At 49.2% G+C, this 14906-nt stretch overlaps 1 protein-coding gene across 1 annotated transcript in view; it reads left to right on the top strand.

Annotated features, from left to right (window-relative positions):
• Window positions 1-3944: 3944 nt before the first annotated feature.
• The window catches only part of MUC13 (mucin 13, cell surface associated), a 34077-nt gene continuing 23115 nt past the window's right edge, over window positions 3945-14906 (top strand). The window contains exons 1-10 of the mRNA XM_083841902.1: window positions 3945-4208; window positions 7680-7739; window positions 9020-9076; window positions 9688-9744; window positions 10353-10406; window positions 11679-11735; window positions 12345-12404; window positions 13013-13066; window positions 13676-13732; window positions 14341-14400. Coding sequence (XP_083698028.1) covers window positions 4157-4208; window positions 7680-7739; window positions 9020-9076; window positions 9688-9744; window positions 10353-10406; window positions 11679-11735; window positions 12345-12404; window positions 13013-13066; window positions 13676-13732; window positions 14341-14400 — 568 coding nt within the window. The 5' untranslated portion in view covers window positions 3945-4156. The remainder of the gene's footprint in view (window positions 4209-7679; window positions 7740-9019; window positions 9077-9687; window positions 9745-10352; window positions 10407-11678; window positions 11736-12344; window positions 12405-13012; window positions 13067-13675; window positions 13733-14340; window positions 14401-14906) is intronic.

The raw sequence follows: 14906 nt of genomic DNA, 5'->3' as shown, positions 1-14906 counted from the left end.
CTGAGACCTCCCTGGTTAGCCAGAACTGCTCGTAAATTATTGGAAGTGACTTGACGAGCACTTTTGACAGCTCATTCAGTACTTTGGGTGGATCCTGTCCGGCCCCATAGATGTGTGTGTTCAAGTGGTGTAACAGGCTGCTAACCATTTCCCCTTGGATTATAAAGGCTTCATTCTGCTCCCTGTCTCTGCCTTTCAGCTCAGTGGGCTGGTTACCCCAAGAACAATTAGTCTTACTAATTAAGACCAAGGCAAGTAAGTCATTAAGTACTTCAGCCTTTTCCTCATCTCTCATCACTATGTTTTCTCCCTGCATCCAGTAAAGGATGGAGATTCTCCTTAGTTCTCCTTTAATTGTTTATGTATTTATAAAAACATTTGTATTGTCTTTTACTGTAATGCCCAAGTTGAATTCCACCTGGTCTTTGGCCCGTCTAATTTTCTCCCTGAATCATCTCACAACATCTCTGTAGTCCACCTGAATTGCCTGCCCCTTCTTCCAAAGGTCACAAACTCTCTTTTCTTTCCTAAGGTCCAGAAGAAGCTCTCTGTTCATCCCTGATGTCTCATCTTTTGGGAAATAGGGATGGCCTGCTCCTGTGCCTTCAAGATTTCATTCTTTAAGAATGTCCAGACTTGCTGGACTCTTTTGCCTCTTAGAACTGCGTCTCAAAGAATTTTGTCACACCAGGGTCCCATCTTGGGAACTACCCAAGAAAAGAAGTTGAGTTGCATATACTTCCCCTGATCATGGGTGAATCTTTATGTATATCATTTTGATTTAGATTTCCTGCAGGTTTGTTTGAACCTTTAGCTAATTGCAACATATATTTCTACATGTGTGTAATACACAGTGGAAAAACTAAATTTACATAAGAAAGCAAAATATATAGGAATTTAGTAAGGAATAGAACTGAATAATGCATAGGAAAAAAGTAGCCAGCTGACACATGTGAAGAGCTATAAAAGACACTTTAATGTACATCTTATAGCATGAGTGCCTCTTGCTTACATTCAACTTATGGTTAAATAACTGGGCCATGCGTGACTATACAGCTTATAATAGGTAAACAAGACCTTTTACCTTTGGTAACTTTTTTCTGCCGTAAACAAGGATAAAGACAATGAACAACTACTGTTTGTTGCTAAATATAGCACACTTTTTATATCATAACAATCATTGGTCAATGTTCTTGCCTGCCATAACTGAACTTCAATGCATGTCAGCTTGGTTTTACAGCTTCTGGTAAGTAATTTAGAAATCTCTGCAAAGAAAGACTTGTCTGTGAGTCTTTTCAGGATATCATATCTGCTGTGGCTGTGCAAGCCTGTCTGCACTAACAGTCAACTACCTATTATCTAAATGTGTGCTTAATAACTTCATTAATAATACCGTTAGAGGTACTGATGTTTCACTGACATCAGTTCTCCTCTTTTTATAATTCTCTGCATCTGGTCTCCTAAACTATCAAATCTCTAAGTCTGTCCAGAGATTTGCAAGCAAGGAGTCACACAGAGCCTCACTGCCCCATCTCTCACTGAGATAGTCTGTTGTGACCACTGGTTCGTCACAAGCAGAGACAAGAGGATCTGATATGTCTACACATATTTGCTCAGTGTTTGCTTCCTGGAGGAACTGGTGTCTTTTGCACAGTGAATGTGTCACACTTCCCAGAGGTGACAGCAGCAACCAAGTAAGAGCGGAAGTTAACTCTAAAGACATGCATTAGGGTATGCCAGCTTCCGTTGTGTGCTTGTTGTAGAAAACAGTCTTAATGAACAGGATAATACATTCAACCAGCTGAAGGTGGTGTAGCCAGCTCTCAGCTACTATTATCTACACCTGCTGAAGGCTCAACCCACATTTTTTATAGCACTCTGGGAAGGTCCCTTTTTCCTACACCCTCAATTCACAGCTAACAAGATTTTAAAACCTGGATTGGTCCAATCACACCTTGAAGTGGCATTGGGAAATGGGGATGTATCACGATGACTCAGGAATCCAGATGGGAATGGAAAATGGTCAGAAAACTGGTGGCATTCAGCTCTCCTGAATGCCTGTCATGGCCAGGTTTGTCTCTGTTTGCACAGAGATTCCCAGCTGAAATATGGGCTGCATCTCCCCAAACAAGTGTTTTTTTAGAGGCGTTGAGCTTCCCTGGGGGCTCACAGCAGTCAGGGATGATGGAAATGCTCCATCCTGACAAGAGTTTGGGGTTAGTGTAGGTGTCCCCTACCATCTGCGAAGCAGAGCTTTAAGATGGGTGGTGACCTGAGGTTTGTACAAAATACTTCTCATGCTTGTCTTCCTCTTTCTCTGTCAGCTTAGTAGGAAGGGGAGATTTAAGACGGGGTCTGGAGGACACGGACAGGCTGGGAAGTGGGTGTCAGAGTGAGTGGCAGAGGGGCAGCGGGGTGGCAGTACAGCCGTGCTGAGCATGAGGTGAGGGGTGTTGTGAGGGCCCTGAGCACACCCCAGGCTGTCACGGGGCTGGGCCTGCTCCTCGGGGGCACCCTGAGCCCTGGCCATTTCACACATCCCTGGGACCTGGGGCAACAAAGGGTTCCTGGTGGTGCCAGGCCCTGCAGCCAAGGCCTGTCCCACCACCTCAGGGACACTGGGGGCAGCCCCCATGACTGGGTCCCAAGCCCTGTCATGGCCCCTCTGACAGGGCACAGAGGGACAAGATTGGTCAATCCCTGCAGTATCAGAGAGGCACTCAACTATATTTGCCATCTGCAAGCCACTGATATTTCCTGGTTCAGCAAAAGTTAAAAGTTGAAGACATCCCCACGCTCGCAAACAACTTGAGTAATACTTCTGATGCTGCCTACCCTCTTGCATACAAAGAGAGCCACCCTCTGAATATATTAGATTAGTACACGAGACTGCATGTCTTGTTAGCACAGCAGATCAAACAAAAGCAGGTGAAGGACGGGGAAAAGCCTTCCGCATGCAAAGCTATCATTTTGCATTTGGAAATTGTTCACAACCTGCTAATGTTGCTGGCTGTGGTGCTTACCAGAGGAGAGCAGCTCCACAGATTCCTGAGGCGGCTTTGCAGGGGGAAACACCGATGGGTTGCTCACCCTTCTTGTCCATGGCTGAGAATGACAGGATAGCCTGTGCTTATTTCACAGAAGGGCTTTACTGGTAGCTGTGGCAGGATCCAGGGTCAGCCATACCTTCAAAGTGGGAGAAATGGCACCTTTGCCTGAAAAGGAGGAACTGGAAACCACCATGGGATGTCTGCTGTTCTCAAGAAGTACATTTTACTAGAGCAGAAACTGGAATAAATGCACTATTCAGTTAGAGAGGTTGGATAGGTGAGGCAGATGAAAATAAGAGGGTTTGGGAGAAACAGATCCTGCGCACAGGCCTTTTTTCGCATCTTGGTCTCTGCTTCCTTAGATAGTCTCTCTATCCCACAAGTTTTCCTTGTGTCATGGCTGTGTTACTTGCTCCATGGCATTCTGCACTATTTCCCATTTCCGGATCTGCTGCAGGCTCCCATGTAGGCAAACAGAACAGCCATATTCATTGCCACAATGGCCAAGGATAGTTTGGTTTCTTTGACGTCCAAGATGCAGGTATTTTCTGTTGCTTTTTACCCTGCTGAGCAATAAGAAGTGATTTGGTGTAAAAGTTTGTTTGTAAGGACAGAGAAGTTGGGGGTCTGAGGCATAGAGCTCGTCTATTCTGGTAATTTATTGCAAAGGAAGTGTGTGTATGTCCCAAGTACTCTAAGTGCATCCTTAGCATGCTTTGGTATAAGATAGCTTCTTCCACTTTAAGAACAGACGATACTGCAACCTCCACTTAACTTGCACTGAAAGTGTCTGTACACAGAGCTGGCAGGGGCTAGCTAGTGTCCTGTCAGTTCACAGGTCAAATTATTTAGCACTAACTTCCTCGTGTCAACAGGTCTCAAGTGTTTATGACTTACAGGAAGAATATTGCAGATCCAGAAATCTCCTCCCAGCCAGAGGAGGAAGAGAAAAAACAGCTTGGATCTATCATTTGCCACTTGCCACCATGACGTCAGCTCAGGGCTGAACTCTACCTGTGGCTGAGACCTTAAATGAGCTGCCGCTAGAAGAGAAAAGCACTTTCTCTCAAGTTTAACGGCGAGTAGCAGCAGCAACAGAAGCAGCAATGAGATTCTGTTTATTCTTCACTGTGTTGCTGCTCAGCCTGGTGTCAGACGGTAAGAAACACTATCTTCTGCTTTGGGATTTGTTGGGGAAGCTATTCTGTTACAGTGAATGGATTGCTTAGTGCTTTTAGCAGCTGTTGAGAGACTGAAGGTCGATGGCCAAACACAATTCAGGACGTCTAGATTTTGATTAATTACTGATGAAAAATGTTACTGCAGGAAAACAGTTTTAGTTGTTCACAGAACAATGCAAAAGCACTGGTGCTTGTGATTAACCTAATTTAGTCTGTTCCAAGAGCAGTTTTCAGGACCTGTAGACTAAACCCATGTAATTCAAGCTCTGTTACAGTCATCACAAAAGATGTGAGTGTTCTATCCCAGCACCCAGGGAAAGGAGTGCTGCCGCTGGCCTTCCGAATGGAGTCTCCTTAAAAAATCAGTATGGAATGCAGTACTGCCTGAGCTGGCTCTGAGCATTCGTTCCCCTTCGATTAAAACTAATTAACCGGAACTTCACCAACTCAGATGGCAGAGGGCTGCACTATAGTCTATTCAAATACAAGGGCAGGTGTCATTCCTTAAATCTCTTAATCGTTTTTCTAGCATTGTGACAATTTTGGTGGTTGTAGGTCAGAGCATCAGCCTGAACTTGCCTGTCCCTGGTATTCAGTGATGGTTCCAGGGTAGCAGAGGAGTTAGTATTAAAGTTAAGGCAGTTATATGAAGAGTTTTGTGGCAACTTGAACCTGTGAGAGAAAGTCCCAGCTACTTTAAAGAGATATGAGCTAAACTAAGACCTTCACTAATGCTATCAAGCTTGTTTCAGACGGTGACAGATGGTAGTGAGTCTCCATCGAGTACTGTGAGTGAACATAAGTATTTACAGCAATATCTACAACATGCTACAGACTGATTTTTAACCATAAATTATAAGTGTAGAAGTCTTCATGACTGTCAGTCGTCTGGTTTTCTGTTTCTGGATAACAGCAAGATGTGAAAAATCTTGACCCAAGAAGTACTGAAAGCAAGGGGAGGCTTTCACTGACGAGCAGATTTTGCATTAGGTCGTCCCTGCCCAGAAACCTTTCTCATTCTGAGCAAACATTGTAAAAGCTTTGTATCATGTGTCCATTTGCAGAGTACTTACAAACTCCCTGCTCTGCTCAGCAGTCAGATGTCTGTTGTTCCATAGCCTGCATCTTAAGATCCATTACTTTATCTCCATGGTAAATGTCTGAGTCTATTACACATCCTGTTTCTTTGTGTGGAAGGTTGGGTCTGGGCAGATGTGGCCATAAAAGAGCCACCTTTGCTCAATTTACCTTCAACAAGCCCAATGGTAGCTCACGTGTACTGCAGTCACCACAGACGTGATTCTTCCTGAGTCCAAAGGTACTCCTGGAGAGCTGTTAGCCAGAGTCTGTACGAGGCTAACAGCTGTTGTAGGCCAAGGACTAGCTCCACACGCCATTACGGCTGTAACATTGAGTTTGAGAAGGCAATCTAGAACAAGGCACCGAACCCACAGCCTGTGGCCAGCATAGACTCATAGATACTATCACAGTTCCAGCCAAAATGTACATTTCTTCATGTTGACCAGGGAGCAAACCGCAGCCTACGGGACTCAGGGACAAGTGAAGGCAGAAGGCTTGGCAGAGAACTGGCACAGTTTCTGGTGTTTCCTCTCCACCCTGAGGAGACTAATGGATTACCTTAGGCCTTGCCTTTTTGATGTGCATTTCCAAATCAGCTTTATTGTTCAGAAGAGAAAAGTCTATTAAATTTTCTTCTGTTTGGGATTTTTGAAGGCCTGTAAAAGTTCTTGAAGGGAGGTGCTATTTTTTTTTTTTTTTGGGGGGGGGGGGATTTTAGAGTCATTTGCAGTATTTTGTTTAATATACCAGATGTAAGAGTATGCTAGTGCCAAGGGTGTTAGCCACAACATTAGCCTTCCATCTGTGTTGTTTATAGTTTAGATTAAATTATGATTGCATCAGCATTAATTGAGATTAAATACATTTATTCCTAACTCATAATAATTAAGTACCTCAGATTGAAGTTATAACGTGATCCAAACTGGCTGTTTATCAGTATAACGAATTGCACAGCAAGCCTGTGTTATTAGTTGCTTTCTTTACTTCTCACATAAATGAAACAAGAAAACCCCAACACCCGAAAAACTTTTACATCTTTATAACAAAAACTAAGAATGATACTTTTAAATACAAAAAAAGCAAGCAAACAAACAAACAAATCAAAAAAGCACAATAAAGACAACATTCTAAGTATAATTAGACGAAAGAGTTGAGAGTTAACACAATAACAGGTAATGCTGAAACCAAACTGGAGGAAACTGCTTTTTCCTCAACGGTTGCCTAGAATCAGCCAGATTTCTTTTCATTCAGAAAAAAACTATAATGAGGAAGAAAAAGAATAATGAAAAATCAGAGGCAGAGGGAACTTTCCCACTGGGAGACATGTGTCTGCTGGCAACAGAACTGTCTGTGGCTGGGAAGTGCAGCTGAGCCGGCGGGGGGGGGGAGGGGTGGTAGGGAGATGTACTTCCCTTGTGGAAAATGTACTCAAGAAAGGAGGTTTTTAAAGAGAAGCCAAAAACACATCACACTACAGAGTCTTCAGGGCCTGGGACAGCCCAGAGCCAGGGAAAGGCTGCCTTGGGATGCCCCAGTGGACACTACTCACCTCCCCTCCTTAACTGCCCAGAGGTTGTTCTGCACAATTGTTCCCCAAGACTTGTCCTCCGCATACCAAGAAGTAGCACTTCTTAGTCTTTTGTTTACCCTTCATCAGGAAATATAACTTCAAAAACTGTGATACCTAGTCCTACATCAACAACAAAAACAGCAGGTAAGGATGAAAATCTCTCAGGCTGCCCCTTATGAGGACACATTGGGGTTACACAGACCATGAAGCTCCAAAGCTCCCACATCCAGTGGCTCATACTCTAGAATGAGTTTCAAAGAGTTTGGGTTTCAAAGAGTTCAGGTTTCATGGGTTTCAAAGAGTTCAAAGAGTCTGTTGGTGAAGTTGCACAGCCCCAGGACAAGGCTGAATGTCCTCTCCTGACTTCCTTCTCCTTCCTGGCTGGCCTTTGCTGTGAGGGAGGAGTGCTGGGGAGGACTTCACAACCTGGTCCTCTCCTGGTGAGGCTCTCAGCCTCCTTGATCAGACCTGAGGACCCGCATCTATTTCGCACATCCTTGCCATGCAGAAACGGTTGCTGCTTCACAGTTTCCCCAAAAGACTGCCACAGAGCAGGCAACGATGGGTAGCATGTTCAGGGATTGTTGGGTGCCCTTGACCTGCTGTGGCAGTGGGAGTCACCTGTGCAGAGCTGCTTTAGCCAGGTGGAGGGAAGGCTGCCACAGGTTCACCCACTGGACACCCCATTTCTCCCCTCCTTACATATGCAGAGGTAATTCTGCACAAACTGCTTCCCTGGAACGCTCTTCCATGGGTCTTGAAGTAGCCCTATGATGTCTCTTCTTTTCCCTTCATCAGGAGACACAAATACAGCAACTGTGACACCTGCTGCTAACTCTGCAACAACACCATCAGCAGGTAAGAATGAAAAATCCAGCAGGCTGCCCCTTATGAGGACATATTGGAGTTGTTCAGTCCATGGAGCTCCAGAGCCCTGACAGTCAGTGGCACATTCCCCTGCCTGGTCTACCCTTAGTTTCTCTGGGGGAGGAGTCGCAGAGCCCCTGGACAAGGCTGATTGTCCTCTCCTGACTTCCTTCTCCTTCCTGGCTGGCCTTTGCTGTGAGGGAGGAGTGCTGGGGAGGACTTCACAACCTGGTCCTCTCCTGGTGAGGCTCTCGGCCTCCTTGATCAGACCTGAGGACCCCCATCTATTTCGCACATCCTTGCCATGCAGAAACGGTTGCTGCTTCACAGTTTCCCCAAAAGACTGCCACAGAGCAGGCAACGATGGGTAACGAGTTCAGGGATTGTTGGGTGCCCTTGACCTGCTGTGGCAGTGGGAGTCACCTGTGCAGAGCTGCTTTAGCCAGGTGGAGGGAAGGCTGCCACAGGTTCACCCACTGGACACCCCATTTCTCCCCTCCTTACATATGCAGAGGTAATTCTGCACAAACTGCTTCCCTGGAACACTCTTCCATGGGTCTTGAAGTAGCCCTATGATGTCTCTTCTTTTCCCTTCATCAGGAGACACAAATACAGCAACTGTGACACCTGCTGCTAACTCTGCAACAACACCATCAGCAGGTAAGAACGAAAAATCCAGCAGGCTGCCCCTTATGAGGACATATTGGAGTTGTTCAGTCCATGGAGCTCCAGAGCCCTGACAGTCAGTGGCACATTCCCCTGCCTGGTCTACCCTTAGTTTCTCTGGGGGAGGAGTCGCAGAGCCCCTGGACAAGGCTGAATGTCCTCTCCTGACTTCCTTCTCCTTCCTGGCTGGCCTTTGCTGTGAGGGAGGAGTGCTGGGGAGGACTTCACAACCTGGTCCTCTCCTGGTGAGGCTCTCGGCCTCCTTGGTCAGACCTGAGGACCCCCATCTATTTCGCACATCCTTGCCATGCAGAAACGGTTGCTGCTTCACAGTTTCCCCAAAAGACTGCCACAGAGCAGGCCACGATGGGTAGAGAGTTCAGGGATTGCTGAGTACCCTTGACCTGCTGTGGCAGTGGGAGTCACCTGTGCAGAGCTGCTTTAGCCAGGTGGAGGGAAGGCTGCCACAGGTTCACCCACTGGACATCCCCCATATCTCCCCTCCTTACATATGCAGAGGTAATTCTGCACAAACCGCTTCCCTGGAACGCTCTTCCATGGGTCTTGAAGTAGCCCTAAGATGTCTCTTCTTTTCCCTTCATCAGGAGACACAAATACAACTGTGACACCTGCTGCTAACTCTACAACAACACCATCAGCAGGTAAGAATGAAAAATCCAGCAGGCTGCCCCTTATGAGGACATATTGGGGTTACTCACTGCATGGAGCTCCAGAGCCCTGACACTCAGTGGCACATTCCCCTGCCTGGTCTACCCTTAGTTTCTCTGGGGGAGGAGTCGCAGAGCCCCTGGACAAGGCTGAATGTCCTCTCCTGACTTCCTTCTCCTTCCTGGCTGGCCTTTGCTGTGAGGGAGGAGTGCTGGGGAGGACTTCACAACCTGGTCCTCTCCTGGTGAGGCTCTCGGCCTCCTTGATCAGACCTGGGGACCCCCATCTATTTCGCACATCCTTGCCATGCAGAAACGGTTGCTGCCTCACAGTTTCCCCAAAAGACTGCCACAGAGCAGGCCACGATGGGTAACGAGTTCAGGGATTGCTGAGTGCCCTTGACCTGCTGTGGCAGTGGGAGTCACCTGTGCAGAGCTGCTTTAGCCAGGTGGAGGGAAGGCTGCCACAGGTTCACCCACTGGACATCCCCCATATCTCCCCTCCTTACATATGCAGAGGTAATTCTGCACAAACCGCTTCCCTGGAACGCTCTTCCATGGGTCTTGAAGTAGCCCTATGATGTCTCTTCTTTTCCCTTCATCAGGAGACACAAATACAACTGTGACACCTGCTGCTAACTCTACAACAACACCATCAGCAGGTAAGAACGAAAAATCCAGCAGGCTGCCCCTTATGAGGACATATTGGGGTTACTCACTGCATGGAGCTCCAGAGCCCTGACACTCAGTGGCGTATTCCCCTGCCTGGTCTACCCTTAGTTTCTCTGGGGGAGGAGTATCATAGCCCCTGGACAAGGCTGAATGTCCTCTCCTGACATTTTCTCCTTCCTGGCTGGCCTTTGCTGTGAGGGAGGAGTGCTGGGGAGGACTTCACAACCTGGTCCTCTCCTGGTGAGGCTCTCGGCCTCCTTGATCAGACCTGAGGACCCCCATCTATTTCGCACATCCTTGCCATGCAGAAACGGTTGCTGCTTCACAGTTTCCCCAAAAGACTGCCACAGAGCAGGCAACGATGGGTAACGAGTTCAGGGATTGTTGGGTGCCCTTGACCTGCTGTGGCAGTGGGAGTCACCTGTGCAGAGCTGCTTTAGCCAGGTGGAGGGAAGGCTGCCACAGGTTCACCCACGGGACACCCCATTTCTCCCCTCCTTACATATGCAGAGGTAATTCTGCACAAACCGCTTCCCTGGAATGCTCTTCCATGGGTCTTGAAGTAGCCCTATGATGTCTCTTCTTTTCCCTTCATCAGGAGACACAAATACAACTGTGACACCTGCTGCTAACTCTACAACACCATCAGCAGGTAAGAATGAAAAATCCAGCAGGCTGCCCCTTATGAGGACATATTGGGGTTTCTCACTGAAAGGAGCTCCAGAGCCCTGACAGTCAGTGGCATAGTCCCTTGCCTGGTGTACCCTTAATTTCTCTGAGGGAGGAGTCTCAGAGCCCCAGGACAAGGCTGAATGTCCTCTCCTGACTTCCTTCTCCTTCCTGGCTGGCCTTTGCTGTGAGGGAGGAGTGCTGGGGAGGACTTCACAACCTGGTCCTCTCCTGGTGAGGCTCTCGGCCTCCTTGATCAGACCTGGGGACCCCCATCTATTTCGCACATCCTTGCCATGCAGAAACGGTTGCTGCCTCACAGTTTCCCCAAAAGACTGCCACAGAGCAGGCCACGATGGGTAACGAGTTCAGGGATTGCTGAGTGCCCTTGACCTGCTGTGGCAGTGGGAGTCACCTGTGCAGAGCTGCTTTAGCCAGGTGGAGGGAAGGCTGCCACAGGTTCACCCACGGGACACCCCATTTCTCCCCTCCTTACATATGCAGAGGTAATTCTGCACAAACCGCTTCCCTGGAATGCTCTTCCATGGGTCTTGAAGTAGCCCTATGATGTCTCTTCTTTTCCCTTCATCAGGAGACACAAATACAACTGTGACACCTGCTGCTAACTCTACAACACCATCAGCAGGTAAGAATGAAAAATCCAGCAGGCTGCCCCTTATGAGGACATATTGGGGTTTCTCACTGAAAGGAGCTCCAGAGCCCTGACAGTCAGTGGCATAGTCCCTTGCCTGGTGTACCCTTAATTTCTCTGAGGGAGGAGTCTCAGAGCCCCAGGACAAGGCTGAATGTCCTCTCCTGACTTCCTTCTCCTTCCTGGCTGGCCTTTGCTGTGAGGGAGGAGTGCTGGGGAGGACTTCACAACCTGGTCCTCTCCTGGTGAGGCTCTCGGCCTCCTTGATCAGACCTGGGGACCCCCATCTATTTCGCACATCCTTGCCATGCAGAAACGGTTGCTGCCTCACAGTTTCCCCAAAAGACTGCCACAGAGCAGGCCACGATGGGTAACGAGTTCAGGGATTGCTGAGTGCCCTTGACCTGCTGTGGCAGTGGGAGTCACCTGTGCAGAGCTGCTTTAGCCAGGTGGAGGGAAGGCTGCCACAGGTTCACCCAGGGGACACCCCATTTCTCCCCTCCTTACATATGCAGAGGTAATTCTGCACAAACTGCTTCCCTGGAACGCTCTTCCATGGGTCTTGAAGTAGCCCTATGATGTCTCTTCTTTTCCCTTCATCAGGAGACACAAATACAACTGTGACACCTGCTGCTAACTCTACAACAACACCATCAGCAGGTAAGAATGAAAAATCCAGCAGGCTGCCCCTTATGAGGACATATTGGAGTTGTTCAGTCCATGGAGCTCCAGAGCCCTGACAGTCAGTGGCACATTCCCCTGCCTGGTCTACCCTTAGTTTCTCTGGGGGAGGAGTCGCAGAGCCCCTGGACAAGGCTGAATGTCCTCTCCTGACTTCCTTCTCCTTCCTGGCTGGCCTTTGCTGTGAGGGAGGAGTGCTGGGGAGGACTTCACAACCTGGTCCTCTCCTGGTGAGGCTCTCGGCCTCCTTGATCAGACCTGGGGACCCCCATCTATTTCGCACATCCTTGCCATGCAGAAACGGTTGCTGCCTCACAGTTTCCCCAAAAGACTGCCACAGAGCAGGCCACGATGGGTAACGAGTTCAGGGATTGCTGAGTGCCCTTGACCTGCTGTGGCAGTGGGAGTCACCTGTGCAGAGCTGCTTTAGCCAGGTGGAGGGAAGGCTGCCACAGGTTCACCCACGGGACACCCCATTTCTCCCCTCCTTACATATGCAGAGGTAATTCTGTACAAACCGCTTCCCTGGAACGCTCTTCCATGGGTCTTGAAGTAGCCCTATGATGTCTCTTCTTTTCCCTTCATCAGGAGACACAAATACAACAACTGTGACACCTGCTGCTAACTCTACAACAACACCATCAGCAGGTAAGAACGAAAAATCCAGCAGGCTGCCCCTTATGAGGACATATTGGGGTTACTCACTGCATGGAGCTCCAGAGCCCTGACACTCAGTGGCGTATTCCCCTGCCTGGTCTACCCTTAGTTTCTCTGGGGGAGGAGTATCATAGCCCCTGGACAAGGCTGAATGTCCTCTCCTGACATTTTCTCCTTCCTGGCTGGCCTTTGCTGTGAGGGAGGAGTGCTGGGGAGGACTTCACAACCTGGTCCTCTCCTGGTGAGGCTCTCGGCCTCCTTGATCAGACCTGAGGACCCCCATCTATTTCGCACATCCTTGCCATGCAGAAACGGTTGCTGCTTCACAGTTTCCCCAAAAGACTGCCACAGAGCAGGCAACGATGGGTAACGAGTTCAGGGATTGTTGGGTGCCCTTGACCTGCTGTGGCAGTGGGAGTCACCTGTGCAGAGCTGCTTTAGCCAGGTGGAGGGAAGGCTGCCACAGGTTCACCCACGGGACACCCCATTTCTCCCCTCCTCACATATGCAGAGGTAATTCTGCACAAACCGCTTCCCTGGAATGCTCTTCCATGGGTCTTGAAGTAGCCCTATGATGTCTCTTCTTTTCCCTTCATCAGGAGACACAAATACAACTGTGACACCTGCTGCTAACTCTACAACACCATCAGCAGGTAAGAATGAAAAATCCAGCAGGCTGCCCCTTATGAGGACATATTGGGGTTTCTCACTGAAAGGAGCTCCAGAGCCCTGACAGTCAGTGGCATAGTCCCTTGCCTGGTGTACCCTTAATTTCTCTGAGGGAGGAGTCTCAGAGCCCCAGGACAAGGCTGAATGTCCTCTCCTGACTTCCTTCTCCTTCCTGGCTGGCCTTTGCTGTGAGGGAGGAGTGCTGGGGAGGACTTCACAACCTGGTCCTCTCCTGGTGAGGCTCTCGGCCTCCTTGATCAGACCTGGGGACCCCCATCTATTTCGCACATCCTTGCCATGCAGAAACGGTTGCTGCCTCACAGTTTCCCCAAAAGACTGCCACAGAGCAGGCCACGATGGGTAACGAGTTCAGGGATTGCTGAGTGCCCTTGACCTGCTGTGGCAGTGGGAGTCACCTGTGCAGAGCTGCTTTAGCCAGGTGGAGGGAAGGCTGCCACAGGTTCACCCACTGGACACCCCATTTCTCCCCTCCTTACATATGCAGAGGTAATTCTGCACAAACCGCTTCCCTGGAACGCTCTTCCATGGGTCTTGAAGTAGCCCTATGATGTCTCTTCTTTTCCCTTCATCAGGAGACACAAATACAACTGTGACACCTGCTGCTAACTCTACAACAACACCATCAGCAGGTAAGAATGAAAAATCCAGCAGGCTGCCCCTTATGAGGACATATTGGAGTTGTTCAGTCCATGGAGCTCCAGAGCCCTGACAGTCAGTGGCACATTCCCCTGCCTGGTCTACCCTTAGTTTCTCTGGGGGAGGAGTCTCAGAGCCCAGGACAAGGCTGATTGTCCTCTCCTGACTTCCTTCTCCTTCCTGGCTGGCCTTTGCTGTGAGGGAGGAGTGCTGGGGAGGACTTCACAACCTGGTCCTCTCCTGGTGAGGCTCTCGGCCTCCTTGATCAGACCTGGGGACCCCCATCTATTTCGCACATCCTTGCCATGCAGAAACGGTTGCTGCCTCACAGTTTCCCCAAAAGACTGCCACAGAGCAGGCCACGATGGGTAACGAGTTCAGGGATTGCTGAGTGCCCTTGACCTGCTGTGGCAGTGGGAGTCACCTGTGCAGAGCTGCTTTAGCCAGGTGGAGGGAAGGCTGCCACAGGTTCACCCACGGGACACCCCATTTCTCCCCTCCTTACATATGCAGAGGTAATTCTGTACAAACCGCTTCCCTGGAACGCTCTTCCATGGGTCTTGAAGTAGCCCTATGATGTCTCTTCTTTTCCCTTCATCAGGAGACACAAATACAACAACTGTGACACCTGCTGCTAACTCTACAACAACACCATCAGCAGGTAAGAACGAAAAATCCAGCAGGCTGCCCCTTATGAGGACATATTGGGGTTACTCACTGCATGGAGCTCCAGAGCCCTGACACTCAGTGGCGTATTCCCCTGCCTGGTCTACCCTTAGTTTCTCTGGGGGAGGAGTATCATAGCCCCTGGACAAGGCTGAATGTCCTCTCCTGACATTTTCTCCTTCCTGGCTGGCCTTTGCTGTGAGGGAGGAGTGCTGGGGAGGACTTCACAACCTGGTCCTCTCCTGGTGAGGCTCTCGGCCTCCTTGATCAGACCTGAGGACCCCCATCTATTTCGCACATCCTTGCCATGCAGAAACGGTTGCTGCTTCACAGTTTCCCCAAAAGACTGCCACAGAGCAGGCAACGATGGGTAACGAGTTCAGGGATTGTTGGGTGCCCTTGACCTGCTGTGGCAGTGGGAGTCACCTGTGCAGAGCTGCTTTAGCCAGGTGGAGGGAAGGCTGCCACAGGTTCACCCACGGGACACCCCATTTCTCCCCT

Source organism: Anser anser (genome assembly GCF_964211835.1).
Source record: "Anser anser genome assembly, chromosome: 6".
In the NCBI taxonomy this organism is placed as follows: domain Eukaryota; kingdom Metazoa; phylum Chordata; class Aves; order Anseriformes; family Anatidae; genus Anser; species Anser anser.
Note: the sequence above shows the minus strand (reverse complement) of the source record. Positions and strands in the feature narration are given on the sequence as shown.